The sequence below is a fragment of the Trichomycterus rosablanca genome, chromosome 5 (genome assembly GCF_030014385.1).
Source record: "Trichomycterus rosablanca isolate fTriRos1 chromosome 5, fTriRos1.hap1, whole genome shotgun sequence".
NCBI lineage: Eukaryota > Metazoa > Chordata > Actinopteri > Siluriformes > Trichomycteridae > Trichomycterus > Trichomycterus rosablanca.
The window spans coordinates 36,047,985-36,064,168 of NC_085992.1; the positions used below are offsets into that span (position 1 = coordinate 36,047,985).

The 16,184-nt window shown below is 42.5% G+C and overlaps 1 protein-coding gene across 1 annotated transcript; it reads right to left on the bottom strand.

Moving 5' to 3' along the window:
* Positions 1 to 410: 410 nt before the first annotated feature.
* On the bottom strand, positions 411 to 3,445 carry LOC134314517 (uncharacterized). Its single transcript, XM_062995128.1, has one exon. It carries the CDS (start codon positions 3,399 to 3,401, stop codon positions 420 to 422), a length of 2,982 nt encoding a protein of 993 aa, XP_062851198.1. The 5' UTR covers positions 3,402 to 3,445; the 3' UTR covers positions 411 to 419.
* Positions 3,446 to 16,184: the final 12,739 nt, after the last annotated feature.

The following is a 16,184-nucleotide window of genomic DNA, read 5'->3' on the forward strand; positions in this document are numbered from 1 at the left end:
TTTTGTTTGGGAACTGAGGACACTATTTTTGCAGATTTTTTTCCATTTTTGTTTGACACAAGGCTTTCAGTTGTTCTACATACAGGCCTGTCAGCAGTCATGATACACCATACATTTTAAATGGTAGACAGATCTACAAAGCTATGCTGTTGTAGCAAATGTAAGATGAGGCCTGGTACTGTCTTGCTGAATCACCTTGAACATCCAATGAACAGGTTTCCAGCCATGACCAACATAGATTAAGATTTTTTCAAATTCCATGAATTTTTTTCATAATATTATGTACGACAGATGGTAAAAGACCTTGCGTTTTGCATTTTTTTAATTGTCTCACAGTTCTTGAATACACCACTAGGTGCTACTTGGACACATCATCAGTGATGAACCCGAGGTCCTTGGGTGTTTCGGGTCTTTGATCATCAAACACCCTCGCTCGGGCGACCCAGCCGGGGGTGATCAGCCCCCAACTTGTGTCCAAGTGGCCTGCTACTCCAAGGGTCCCCCCTCCGGATCCATAGCCATCTTGAGGCTTTCTCCGCAGCCTCTATGATGTTCCTAATGGCTTTTCTGCACAGCTGACCCTTAACTCCAAGGAGCTTCAAGGTGCGGGGTAGAGACTGGCCAGCAAAACCCCTGCACCCCACCTCGACTGGTTCGCATCGGGCTTTCCAGCCTTTGCTCCGACACTCAGCCACTAACTCTGAGTATTTGGCCCTCTTACGTTCATTGGCCTCCTCAACTCTGTCTTCCCAGGGAACAGTCAGCTCCACCAGGACCACTTGCTTTGTTGACTCCGATGTCAACACCACGTCTGGGCGGAGTGCAGTGGCCAAGATGTGCTCTGGGAACTTAAGCTGTTTCCCCAGGTCGACTTGGAGTTCCCAGTCTCGTGCTGTGGTGAGAAGCCCTCCAGAGGAACCTGGCTGATGTTGTGCCTGCTCTCCAGCTCTGACGAAGGTAATGAGCTTCTTTCGGGGGGGCTGGTATCTGCTGAGCGTATCTGCCAGAGCCCTAAGGACCTGGTCATGTCGCCAGCGATAACGCCCTTCCCCCAAGGCCTTCGGGCAGCAACTGAGGATATGCTCTAGCGTGGCTCTCCTCTCACATAACTGGCATGCCGCGGTGTCTGCCATACCCCAGCGCTGCAAATTGGTTGGGCTTGGAAGAACGTCATACACGGATAGGATGAGAAACTTGAGGTGCTGGGGCTCCAGTCTCCAGAGCTCTGGCCAGGTAATTTTCCTCTTTTCGGCGTGTTCCCACCTTGTCCAGGCGCCTTGTTGGTACATAGCCACCATCTTGATCCGCCGATTTTCCTCCACTTCTACTCGGATCTCATCCTGTACCATTTGACGTCTCTCCATTCTTCCAGCTTTATCGTAGCGAGGTTTAGAGAAGCTACCAAGCCCAGCCCGACCCACTGCTGTGTTACCCACCAAGATGTTGTGCTGCAGCCGTGCCTCAGCTCTGTCAATGGCTTCGTGGGCCTTCCACTTCCTCCCCGTTTTCACTTGGATTCCTGCGGTGGCGACTTTTTTGTCAGCGGAGTCCCTGTACATCATCAGCTCCCTGGAACGTGTGACCATAAACTCCTCTGACAAGCCGCTGATTGGAAGCTGCAGCATTGTGGAATGGCCATACAACGCGATGCTGCTAAGGGATCGGGGAAGCCCCATCCACCTGCGAAGAAACTGGCTGATGGTTCTTTCCAACGTCTCCACCATTGTTATGGGCACCTCATAGACAAGCAAAGGCCAAAGGAGTCTTGGCAGGACTCCATGTTGGTAAATCCAGGTTTTGAATTTCCCTGGCAGCCCCGACTTGTCTATAGCTGCAAGCCATGCAGTCAGGTCAGCCTTAGTTTGCTGGAGTGCACCGGAGTCCCTCAAGGAGCTGTTAAAGACCTTGCCCAGGCTCTTCACAGGTTTGTCAGTCACTGATGGAATTGCTGTCTCTCCTATGGCAAAGCGAAACCGATCGACCACCTTGCCTTTCTTCAAGACCAAAAACCTGGACTTGGCGGGCTTGAAGCTCATCCTTGCCCACGAGATGAGCCGCTCAAGCCCCTGGAGTAGCCATCTACAACCGGGCACAGAGGTTGTGGTGACTGTGAGATCGTCCATAAATGCTCTTATTGGGGGCTGCCGCGTTCCAGATTTTGACAGAGGGCCTCTGCACTCCACCTCAGCAGACTTCACAATCATGTTCATAGCCAAGGAGAAGAGTGGCACCGAAATGGTGCAGCCTGTAATAATACCCTTCTCCAGGCGTTGCCAGGCAGATGTTGATGATCCTGATGTTACCCTCAACTGGAAGTTGTTATAATAGTCCAGGATGAGGTTAGTGATAGCTACTGGCACATGATGTCTTGTCAACGCTGTTTCCACGAGTTTGTGGGGGATGGATCCATAGGCGTTCGTTAGGTCCAGCCAGAGTGTTGCCAAATCCCCTCTGCTTGCCTTTGCCTCCCGGATGAGCTGCGAGACCACACCCGTGTGCTCTAGGCATCCTGGAACACCAGGGACTCCACCCTTCTGCACTGAGGTGTCAATATAACCGTTCTTCAAGAGGAAGTCAGTCAGCCGTTGGGACACTATCTTAAAGAAGATCTTCCCTTCGACGCAGAGCAGCGAGATGATGCGGAATTGGTCGATTTTACTCGCGTCCTCTTCCTTTGGGATCCAGACTCCCTCTGCAGCCCGCCACTGGGCGGCGACCTTCTTCCTACGCCAGATCACCTTTAAGATCTTCCAGAGTCGCACAAGCAGCTTGGGACACTGCTTGTAGACTCTGTATGGGACCCCACTAGGGCCTGGAGAGGAGCTTGATCTTGCAGCCATCACTGCGTCTTTGACCTCTTTCAGGGTAGGCTCTGCGGTATTAAACTGCACCACGGGCACTGGTGGCTTTACCAGGGCCTCACATGGGCCTAGATCTTGCTCCCTTAAAGGATCGCTGAAGGTGGTTTTAAGGTGGTGGTTAATATCCTCTACCGAACACTTCAGGGTGCCACTGTTCTTCTGCCCCAGTAGACGCTTAGTGAAGCTGAATGGGTTGGTGATGAATGCCTTGCGCTTCTTAGCCCTCTCCTTCCCCTTCCTCCTGTGCCATTCAGCTCGCCCAAGTGTGATTAGCTTGCTCCTCAAGATCTGCCTGAGTTCGGACAAGGCACCTCTCTCCTCCTCGTTTGCTGCCCTGAACTGACGTTTCAAAATCTTCAGTTCTTGTCTCAGATGGCTGATCTTAAGCTCCCGTCGGTTGGGTCTCGATGTTTGCCTGCTCGCGGGCCTTTCTGTCACCCCAAACCGCTCTGCACCGATTGATGTTATCAAGGTGCACATAGCCTGGAGTTTATGGTCCACATCGCCCTTCACAGTCTCCAGGATCTTGTCTAAGTCCATATCCAGGTGAAGCCACTCCTTGTTGTTTGCGGCAGGCCACTTAACCCGGTGATGTTCTGGTTTTCCACCCTGTGGGGGGACTGATGCAGCTTGGAGGTTCCGGACACTGTGGGGTAGTTCCGGGCCCGGCTCCTCCTCCGTCTGACCAGGGTTTGTGACTGGCACTTTATCTATAGTGCTAGCCACTGCCCCTGAGCGTCGCCTCACTTGTCCTCCCTTCAGGCAGGCCATCTTGGTCTGATGGATTTTGAGACCTGTCGGGTTTTTGCACACCTTGCCGCAGATGCAGACTGTGCTCTTTGTCGATTGTCCATTTGCTAGGGTCAATGCTGGTAAATCAGTCCGATTGGGATTCTCATCCTCCCCCCCTCTCGGGAATCCCTGGGGGTATGATTCAGAAGGGTTCATCGTAGCTTACTTTGGGTGCTCCTTCACAGGAACTGCAGTTCGGGGTGCTAGCCCTTGCTGCCCCGGTTGCCGTCTTCCCGCGCTGCCAACTGTCTCTCCAGTCGTCACCATTCTATTCATGGTCGTCATCCGGTCTTTCCCGATGGTCACTGGCAAAGCCAGATATGTCAGTTCTTGAATACACCACTAGGTGCTACTTGGACACATCATCAGTGATGAACCAAAGTAGATCCTTTTCTTATATCCAATGAAACCCTCACCTGTTACCAGTTCACCTGCTTATTGTGTCTACATATACTGTATACAAGTGAACAGTACAACGGAATTCTTGTATCCCAGCTTGTTCAGTAGCTGGGATCAGAGTGCAGGATCAGCCATTGTACAGCGGCCCTGGAGCAGACAGGGTTAAGGGCCTTGCTCAGGGACTCAACAGTGACTGTATTCGAACCGATAATATTCCGATTGATAGCCCAAAGCTCTACCCACTAGGCTACCACTGTCCATTTTATGTCCAAAATTGTGTATCTTTTCTATTGTATAAATTGTTGTCCCTTTTTTAAATTAAAAATTGTTTCTATTTACAATATACATTCAAGTTGGTCAATTAAAATATTAAAATAATGTAATAATTTCTTTGTTAAATAAAGGTTCAATAGAATCAACAAATTTTAAATTCTTGTTTTTATTGCATTGGGTTTGCAGTATAATGAGGTTTGTAGTATTATTTGAGCCATACAGTTGAAATATAGAAATGATTACGTTCTAACAACATAAATATATTTTAATTAATAAAACAATTAAATACATTGTTTTATTTCATTTTCATTTCATTTTTGGCATTTAGCAGACACCTTATCCAAAGACTTACATTACAGTTACAGTATACAGTCTAAGCAACTGAGGGTTAAGGGCCTTGCTCAGGGGCCCAACAGCTGCAACCTGGCAGTGGTGGGGCCTGAACCAGTGATCTTCTGAATACTATATACTATTACTATATACTTCTTATTACTATATACACTATATACACTGATACACTGACTAGTCCAGTACCTTAACCACTAGGCTACGGCTTGCCCATTTCCCAGACACTTGTTCATTTTATTTTATTTTCCTGTTTTACTACTGCTTTATCCTGGTCAGGTTCGCAATGGGTCCAGTTTTTCCCGGAATCAATGGGAGCAATGCAGTAACCCACCCCAGATAACACATCACAGAGCCACGATCATCCACCCCCTCAGACATAGCCTTAATGTCTTAATGTAGACAATGTAGACAGATCCCAGTGGTAGGGGGATAGCATATTTTACCACTGTACTGTAACCAAAACAGAGACTAGTTATTTTAATAGTAAACATGTTTTGAATTATGCAAAAACACAATCTCATTAAAAAAATATGTGCCAGGACCTATATCATGAGACTATCATGAGACATTCTAAAAGAGCTTGTGTGTGGTTTATGTGGGCAGATCCAACTTGTAACATTAGTAAGAATATAAACCCTGAACGGATCAAACTGAATTGATTTAACTGATACCCAGGCGGAATCTTCAGAGCAGAACACAAACTAAATCATGGTCACATTAGATATGCTTTCATCTACAGTTTCTATCATTAGGCTCTGTGTGGAACAACTGTTGATAAGTGACAAAGGCATACAGCTGTTGTTACCAGCTGGGGAGGTTGGGATGTTAAAAGAAGGGTGTCTAATGATAATGGTTTGGCTGAGTTTGTGCAGTGTACTGAGAGACCAAAAATATGCAAACTACAGATGTATGAGAAAATAAAGAAAAAACAGGAAATGAAGGACTCTTATGGCTTATTTATGCTGCAGAGCTATGGTACTAGCATTGTCTGGATCCTTTTGGTTTCATAAGGCCCAAACTTATAGGGATTCAACACCCCTGTGCAAAATTATATTTATTTTGATGAAGGTCATCAGACTCACAATTTCTAAAAATGTGTTCGTATGTAGAATCTGTTTGGTCCCCCAAGTTCATTTTCAGATTTCAAATTAAATTGCACACATAAAGCCTGCAACACCCAAAAAAATTCAATTGTTAAGTCACAGAGTGCTAACTGATCCACAGTAACTGTCAGTTTCCAGTGTATATAGAACACTAAGTACAATAAAATACAGCTCTATCATAAAAGAATCTGACTAACTAAAGCCATGGTGCAAACTGTGCATCAGATTAGAACCTGACCTTTTATGGTATTCGCATACTCATCAATCATGCTGTTGGAGCTAAATAGCCACATTACAAAAAGATGCAGTCAGGTTAACTGGAGACACTGAATTGCCCTGTAGGTGAATGGGTGTGTGTGTTTGTGTGTGTGTGTTTGTCTGCCCTGCGATGGACTGGCGCCCCGCCCATGACAGGTGTTTCAGTTATTTTGTCCAACCCCTGTATATATATATATATATATATATATATATATATATATATATATACGTATATACAGTATATATACAGGGGTTGGACAAAATAACTGAAACACCTGGTTTTAGACCACAATAATTTATTTGTATGGTGTAGGGCCTCCTTTTGCGGCCAATACAGCGTCAATTCGTCTTGGAAATGACATATACAAGTCCTGCACAGTGGTCAGAGGGATTTTAAGCCATTCTTCTTGCAGGATAGTGGCCAGGTCACTACGTGATGCTGGTGGAGGAAAACGTTTCCTGACTCGTTTCTCCAAAACACCCCAAAGTGGCTCAATAATATTTAGATCTGGTGACTGTGCAGGCCATGGGAGATGTTCAACTTCACTTTCATGTTCATCAAACCAATCTTTCACCAGTCTTGCTGTGTGTATTGGTGCATTGTCATCCTGATACACGGCACCGCCATTGGATGCACATGGTCCTCCAGAATGGTTCGGTAGTCCTTGGCAGTGACGCGCCCATCTAGCACAAGTATTGGGCCAAGGGAATGCCATGATATGGCAGCCCAAACCATTACTGATCCACCCCCATGCTTCACTCTGGGCATGCAACAGTCTGGGTGGTACGCTTCTTTGGGGCTTCTCCACACCGTAACTCTCCCGGATGTGGGGAAAACAGTAAAGGTGGACTCATCAGAGAACAATACATGTTTTACATTGTCCACAGCCCAAGATTTGCGCTCCTTGCACCATTGAAACCGACGTTTGGCATTGGCACGAGTGACCAAAGGTTTGGCTATAGCAGCCCGGCCGTGTATATTGACCCTGTGGAGCTCCCGACGGACAGTTCTGGTGGAAACAGGAGAGTCGAGGTGCACATTTAATTCTGCCGTGATTTGGGCAGCCGTGGTTTTATGTTTTTTGGATACAATCCGGGTTAGCACCCGAACATCCCTTTCAGACAGCTTCCTCTTGCGTCCACAGTTAATCCTGTCGGATGTGGTTTGTCCTTCTTGGTGGTATGCTGACATTACCCTGGATACCGTGGCTCTTGATACATCACAAAGACTTGCTGTCTTGGTCACAGATGCGCCAGCAAGACATGCACCAACAATTTGTCCTCTTTTGAACTCTGGTATGTCACCCATAATGTTGTGTGCATTGCAATATTTTGAGCAAAACTGTGCTCTTACCCTGCTAATTGAACCTTCACACTCTGCTCTTACTGGTGCAATGTGCAATTAATGAAGATTGGCCACCAGACTGGTCCAATTTAGCCATGTAACCTCACACACTAAAATGACAGGTGTTTCAGTTATTTTGTCCAACCCCTGTATATATATATATATATATATATATATATATATATATATATATATAGCCACATCAGTGACAGGTCGGTCTTGGTACATTACGACAAAGACAAAGCCTAAGTGCATGTCAGAAATGCTGTTTTACAGTTTTACACGGGTAATTCAGGTAATTCCTTTTTTTCTTGCAGAACACCCATGTAGTGTGTGAATGATTGTACGGCTTTATCTATGGAGCTAGTGAGAAGCAGAATTGAAGGTGATTTTGAGCTCTTGTTTTGCAGTTAACAGTACAATACATTAAAGCAATAAAAATAATAGAAGGCCTGTATTTCTGGAGGCTATGATGCCTAGACCCATTTGTCTCTTGGTCAGCTCCATTAGTTTGGCTGTGCAGCACAGCAGCATCTGTCAGTCTCATACACTCTAGATTAACGTGGAAAACATTTGAGCGTCATCACTGCCTGCTTAAATATGAATAAGTTCTAATATAAGGAAGTTCCATGTTGTTTTAAAATCATATAGTTGATTGAACAGATACATCATTTATTTATTTATTATTTTCACCAAGCACTTCATCCTGGTCAGGATCGTGCTGGGTCAGACACCACATGCAATCCACATTTTGTGAGAGGAAACTAAAAAACTTACACAAACATGGCAAGAAAACATGTGAAAACTCCACCAGTAGCTTTATAAGACTCAATGACAGGTACATATCATAACCTTGTGATAAGGAAACTAAGCAGCAGATAAAAACATAATGAGAAGAAACATGAAAGCCTTTGGGCTTGGCAGGTGTGTGTATGGTTGACTAATGTGCTTATGATTACCTGGTAATTCACTTCACCTGTTACCACAAGTCATTCTTCTTCTCACAGGTCCTGCCAAAGAGGTTAAATATTAGTCCAGAATATATGGCGCGGTACAACAATGGCTTTGATTGGCGGCGTCTATGAAATTGAGTATAAATTACCTGGTAATGAATAATAAAATACCACTCTATTTGCTAACAAAAGAATGGAGTCCTATAGCGCGGTGATCGTATTTTTCTTTGAACTGGTGTTTAGACTGACGAAGCCAAACATTCACAGCAAACAGGTCTATTCATATTTTATCACACCGTTCCCCTATGAACACTGAAGGCAAATCAAGCATCAAATATTAAAACAGATTTTGTGTATGTGTGCATGTCTGTTTGTGCTTGCCTTAATGTGACATCAGATGTAATTGATGCATGTTGTTCGATTTGGGTTTGGATGTATAAACGTGTATGTGTTCTTTAAAGAATGGCTTTTTACTGATATGTGGAGTGTTTATTAAGTGTATCTACTAATTGCCATTGAGGTCCACTCCATGTTTTTAGTATATGAATGCAAGAATAAAAAAAACTGGCTTTGAATCAAGAGGATTTGCTTCTACTGGGATAAATTGGAATGTTGATTGCGGGCCAGGCCTTCTCATTCATCAGTGTCCGACCTCACAAAGGCTCTTTTGACTGATTGAGCAAAAATTTCCACAGACCTGCTTCAAAATGTTGTGAAAACCTTTTTAGAAGTGTGATGGGGTTTATTTTTTTTAATAATTCCTTTATGGAATTACCAGTATAACTGAGGATCTTTTCAACTGATTTTTAATAAATTGTATTATAAGATAAAGACAACACGGATAAACACAAATGATCATTCCAATTATTCCAACATTCCAAGTAAAAATTCATTCAAAACGTATATCACCCATGGGAAAAAGTAACTGCCCCCAGCTACTGAATCAACCAGTAAACCAAACCAAATTTAATTGACAATTGACTTCAAGTTGACTTAAATAAATCCTGTCTGCCAGTGTGTAGCATGCTAGAAGGTCTCAAAAAGCAACACATACTGCCATGTTCTAAAGCAGGGGTGTCAAACTCATTTTCATCGAGGGTCACATCTGCATTATGGGTGCCCTCAAAGGGACGACTGTAACGTATCCTGCTGTGATTGTAGTCTGCCTTTTAAGTCTTGGACAATTTGTTGTTTTTATTGGAGGCTAAATTCTGTGTTTGCTGTCAAAGTGCCGAATTTATACTGTATATTTATAATGCATATCTACTGTACATTTATATTGTACTCCTTTACCACAGACACAACCTTATAACACAAGAGACATACCAGTTTGTCTTCTTGAAGCACAAACTTGTATTCACTTTCCCATCTTTCATTAAATTACCTCCTGCTTCAATTTTCTCTTCTTGGTTATTTTGGGATTATTTGTAAATATTTCTCAACATCACTTGTTGGAAAACCGCCTCAGGTAAACGCTGATGTGGAAACACTGCCACCTAGAGGCGGGATGAGGTCACTTTGCGGGTCACAAAATCGGCATGCATTGTGGGAGATGCAGTTTATGTATGATTTTACAGTGTATTTTAAGACAATCATACGTCTTTTAAACTCTAGCGGGCCACATAAAATGAAGTGGCAGGCCGGATTTGGCCGACGGGCCTTGAGTTTGACATGTGTTCTAAAGAGATTCAAATACAGATCCAAAACAAAGTCTGGCAAGGGTTACAAAGCCATTGCTGAGGCTCTGGGACTCCAGTGAACTACAGTGAGAGTCATTATGCTCAAATTGAGAAAACTCATATCAATAATAATGATCTAGTTCATTATGTTTGACATCAACACAGTAGAAATATTTTACTGCAAGCAGTGATTTACACATCATACCGTAATGTATATCACTCTGTCTTGAACAAATCTTCACATGTTACTCTTTAAATTTCCTATGATTTATTTTAAAATCATTGAAAGCTTGTCAGTACTTTTACACTCCAACATGTTATAAAGTGCTGAATTTGACTGGCATCCCATCAATCTTACAGCGCCAACCCTGCCCAAAGGGGAAATTGGATGCTTGTCAAAACAGGAAATTGTCTTTAGACATATATCAGGTCAGTGCCTCTGAAAATGCAAAATAATAACTTTAGACATATGATTTATGATTGACGTGGTTTGCAGTGTTATAGAAGAACAGGTATGTGCATCACTGTGCATCCAGATTAGTTCATAATGATTGGAGTCCTGGGTGTATGTTATACAATTTAATAGGGTTAATTCTAATTCTAAATGAAGTGAAAAGAAACAAATGCTGCTGCTAATTGGATAGTTAGGTTTAACTACACTGAGAAATGAGCTTTCTACATATACAGTATCTACATATTCATACTTTCCTTTACACACTAACCAGTGGCATGGCCTGACCTAAGAGAGCCGCAGACTATGAAGTGTCATCTCCAACACACGTTTAGTCCCTAGCTAATTCTTTCACCTGCCAGAGTCTCAGAGCATTGTCTCTGACTTTACATCTACAAGGTGGACCAATCAGGTAGGAGTGTATAATAGAGTGGACAGTGAGTGGACACGGCATTTAAAAACTCCAGCAGCGCTGCTGTGTCTGATCCACACATACCAGCACAACACACACTAACACACCACCACAATGTCAGTGTCACTGAAGTGCTAAGAATGATCCAACACCCAAATAATACCTACTCTGTGGTGCTCCTGAGGGGGTCTTGACCATTAAAGAACAGGGTGGATGCAAGCTAAAAAGGTATGTAGAGAAACAGATGGACTACAGTCAGTAATTGTAGAACTTCAACATGCTTCTATATGTTAAGTGGAGCTGATAAAATGGACAGCGAGTGTAGAAACAAGAAGGTGGTTTTAATGTTATGGCTGATCAGTGTATGTGTAAGTTATGCTTGCCACTGGCACTAACACACCCTTATACCATGCCAGATGCTTTTGAACTTTGCATTTGTCACAATCAGAAAAGTTCTCTTCGCCTTTGGCCTGAAGAACACAATGTACTTTTTCCAAAAAAAATAAATGTGGACACATCACACCACAGCACTTAACTCCACATTGTGTCAGAGGTCAGCTGCTTTTTTGAATGTTGTTACAGTTGCATGACATTTCTAGAAAATATTAAATCCTCCCAAAAACTTTCATGCAGAACTAGATTTCGATTTGTATTATGTAATTAGTTGAAGAAGCAGCAAATGAATAAAGAAAATGAATTATTTAGCGTTTTAGACTAGCAGGATTTTTTATTACTGCAAGGCCATAATTACTCAGCCCTTAGGTAATATTGCTGACCTTTAAACCTACTGCTTGTATGACCTAAAGTTGGGTTACAACATAATTAAACCATTGGGAAGTCAATAATGACCCTTAATTTGCTTCAGCTGTGGTGTGTTATAGATGTGATCAAGTTCTTTTGCAACCATGGTGAACTAAGAATCGGTCACAAAAGCTGAGAGAGGAAATAATTTAATTACACCAAAAGGGCAATGGAAATAAGGTGGGTCCGGGCCAAGAGGAGAAGTTTCACATAGCCTGTCAGGATGAGAGTGTTTTTAGAAGAGACCCAGGTGTTCACTTCGGGACAGCTAAGAGAAATACATTTTAAAGACCTTGAACATTTCTAGAGACAGCATTGAGCAAGAAACATACCTGGCCATGGAAGAAAGCCCAAAATTCTATCCAAGGGTCTAAGCAATCTCATTAGGACAGTGAAGAATGTCCCCTTCTCATGTTACTGACAGGATGACCTGAAGAAGGCTGGGACAAATTTGTCAGTGGCAACCATGTGCCACTCTTGACCAAGAAGCATAGTCAGAGGTTGTGTGAATAGGCTGCAGGGTTTTAAACACAAACGTTGCATGGAGTAACAAATCAAAACTGTAGTTTTTTGCTCATATGGATCATCATTTTTTCTGGTGCAAGAAAGGCAAAGTTTGTGATCAGAAGAATACTAACCCCACTGTCAAGCATGGAGGTCGGTCAGTGATTTTGGGAGTTCTTTTGCTTCAAAGACTAGCAGTCTTGACCACATGACTGGCATCATGGTTTCACAAAAATACCAATGCATTTTGAGAAGGAATGTTATCCCTTCTGTGGTGAAATTGAACCTTGGTGATAATTGGATTTTCCAGCAAGGACAATGACCCCAAGCACACTTCAAGTCAACCAAAGCTTCAGTCCTGTCATATCTCAGTCTCCAGATTTAAATCCCCTAGAAAATCAATTTAATTCAATAAGCTTTATTGGTATGACCATATTTAATTACAGTATTGCCAAAATCTTTGCTGGGATTTAAAGAAAGCAGTTGCGGCACAACAACTATAAAACCGTAATGAACTACAAGTAAAGATTCTACAAAACACACCAAAATTGCTTATTAGAGGTTATCAAGGCAAGGATGTTCCACCAATACTGAGGCTGGGGGTTGAATAATAGTGCACATGGATGTTTGTCAAGAGAACTAGATGTTTTATTTTTAAACTCAAAGTTATGTCACACTATGCTATCACTATGCTATTTTGCTTAGTCAAAATAAATAATTGAATTAAATTATATATAAATTGCCATTATACCTTTTAAGGAAAGGGTAATTTAATATTTCCAATTTTAACAGTAACTCACATTTGTAGTTACAGCAGCAAATTATATTTAGCACCAAGGATTTTTTAAGTATTTTTGAGACCATGTGATTATATTACAGTTTTATGTGTAACTACTGTTCATGCTGTTTTCAGGTCATCCTGCAACTCTTTTTAATTTTTACTGCTGACTTCTCTGCTATCCTCCTTGTATTGAGATCACACTGTATATTCATGGAAAGTGCACATGTCTAAGACACTTTGTGGTTCCTTGATCTTTTACTATGGCTCTTGTCATTTTAAGTGTTGTTTTAAAATGTTGTCCCCAAAAACTTTAGGAGGCTTTTTGTGATTGCTACTTATTGCATGATATACACTGATCAGCCATAAAATTAAACCACCTCCTTGTTCCTACACTCGCTGTCCATTTTATCAGCTCCACTTACCATATAGAAACACTGTAGTTCTACAATTACTGACTGTAGTCCATCTTATTCTCTGCATGCTTTGTTAGCCCCTTTTTATGCTGTTCAATGGTCAGGACCCCCACAGGACCACTACAGAGCAGGTATTATTTGGGTGGTGGGACATTCTCAGCACTGCAGTGACACTGACATGGTGGTGGTGTGTTGGAGTGTGTTGTGCTGGTATGAGCGGATCAGACACAGCAGCGCTGCTGTAGTTTTTAAACACCTCACTGTCACTGCTGTGCTGAGAATAGTCCACCAACCAAAAACATCCAGCCAACAGCACCCTGTGGGCAGCGTCCTGTGACCACTGATGAAGGTCTAGAAGATGACCAACTCAAACAGCAGCAATAGTTGAGCGCTCGTCTCTGACTTTACATCTACAAGGTGGATCAACTAGGTAGGAGTGTCTAATATAGTGGACAGTGAGTGGACATGGTATTTAAAAACTTCAGCAGTGCTGCCGTGTCTGATCCACTCATACCAGCACAACACACACTAACACACCACCACCATGTCAGTGTCACTGCAGTGCTGAGAATCATCCACCACCTAAATAATACCTGCTCTGTGGTGGTCCTGTGGGGGTCCTGACCATTGAAGAACAGAGTAAAAGCAGGCTAAAAAGGTATGTAGAGAAACAGGTGGACTATAGTCAATAACTGTAGAACTTCAAAGTGCTTCTATATGGTCAGTGGAGCTGATACAATGGGAAACAGGGAGGTGGTTTTAATGTTATGGCTGATCAGTGTATTTTTTATTAATATTTTAGTATTGCAGGATAATATCTACAACTTGGCTTATTTTATGTAACAGTTTAACATAATGTCTTGACATTTTCCTTATTAAGTCACATTTCCATGTTTCCAAGTTTACAATAAAAAATACATTGTAAACACTTTGTGTGTGTGTAAATCTGAAGTACATCGAAGTATATTAAAAAATAAAAATGCTTGAATATTTGAACCCCATCCCACTGTGAGTCATCATGTGACCTTTCTGTTTTGCCCACTGTGTCGACTGCTATACAGATTAGTTTGGACAAGACACACCATGTGTTTTACAGCTGTTACAGCTGTACATGATGATACAGGCTGCTGGGAGATGTGGCTTTAGTGTACAGAAAGGCAGCAGTTATCTGTGAAAGGTTTATCCTTTAAATTCCTGCACTTTACCATATTGTAGCTGGTGGGGTGGCTGAGGTCAAGGAGACCATGGCAGGTGGAGCCTCCTCTGCTGTTTCTCTCTAAATAGAACATATGGATGAAATATGGACTGCATATATCATCAGCTGCCTCCGGGTGCTTGCTCAAGTTTGCCACACTCAGAGAACATCTTTTTACAGCATTTACATTTTGTGCAAAGTCTTAAACAACCATATAATTGTCTTAAATGCTTAGTTTTATATCCAACTTTTTATATTAAAAAAACATTTTTAGTTCCGTGTGACCACCGGTTAGCCTTCTCATGGAAAAGAAAGTTGGTTGTCCTTTTTGTGAGTAAGTGTTGTGTGTTGATGTCACAGAGCTGATGATGGATGTGGGTATGAAGGCACTCTTCGAGCTGTGATCTCCCACCAGATGTGTCCGGGCCAAGGGGAGAAGTTTCACATAGCCTGTCAGGACGAGAGTGTTTTTAGAAGAGACCCAGGTGTTCGCTTCGGGACAGCTGAGAGAAATAAATTGTGTGATGTTAATACAATGCTTGCAGCAGGTGATCATGGCGGGGGAGGAAGAGTTGGTCCCCAAATAAGGCCTTAATGAACTCTTTTTAATGTATTTATATGAGGTGGTTAAATATTCCATGCCATCTGACATGTTTGATAGAGCTACTATGCTAAGCTAACGCTAATGGTAGCTAACAATTCAACTGTGTGCTATTGTTATCGGCATAAAATCACAGTTATTGTGCTGCATTTAATTTGAGTGCTGTTAAACAGATTGCTGAGAAGCTTAGTGATGTAAATTTAGTCTAAAGTTGTTATTTCTGCCTGTGTAATATATGCTAAAGCTATGCTATGCTAATTTCAGTGGCAGATAGCTTTTCTCCTTTTAACTATTTGCACATAATTATTATGGTATAATCTGAAAAGTGTCACTCCTCTTAAATAAATGGGGGATTAATAATGTACCTGGTAAAAAATTCAACAAGCTAAAATGCCAAAGTGCCTCTCCCACTGCATACTGCACACTACATCATGAATCTGTCTTAATGAAACGGTAGGTAGTGGATTAATTTCACATGGGTGTTATGTTTCAAGCATTTCGTCTGCCTGTGGTTATTGGTTGACAGTATGAAATGAGAGGTTTCCAATATTTATAACACTTTAATGAGATTAGAGGTAAAGGTCATTACCCCTGTTTTGTGAATTTCTTATAAATTTGAGCAACGTTCTAAATTTTGTAAAGCTTTTTTTTTTTTTTTGCATCTTTCCTAATTTTCCTCCCAATCTAGTCCTATCCAATTACCAGATTGCATTATGCTTCCTCTATACCGAAGTTGAACTCCACCCTGGTTGAGGAAAGCCGAGACTGACACACACCCCCTCCGACACATGTGCAGTAGCTGACTGCATCTTTTCACCTGCATGAGGCAGGTTCATATGTGGATCAGCTTTGTGTACGGAGAGTCACACCCTGATCAACGCATTATCCCCCGTCACGATTGTTGTTCGTGTAGGCGCCCAGCCTGCCGTATAGCAGAGCTGAGATTTGTACCGACAAGTCTAGCGTGTTTTACTGCTGCGCCACCTGAGAGCACTTGATAGCACTGGTGCTGGCT

Excerpts from the sequence above, each read along its gene's own strand:
- LOC134314517 (XM_062995128.1), bottom strand. The coding sequence starts at position 3,401 with ATGGACTTAGACAAGATCCTGGAGACTGTGAAGGGCGATGTGGACCAT.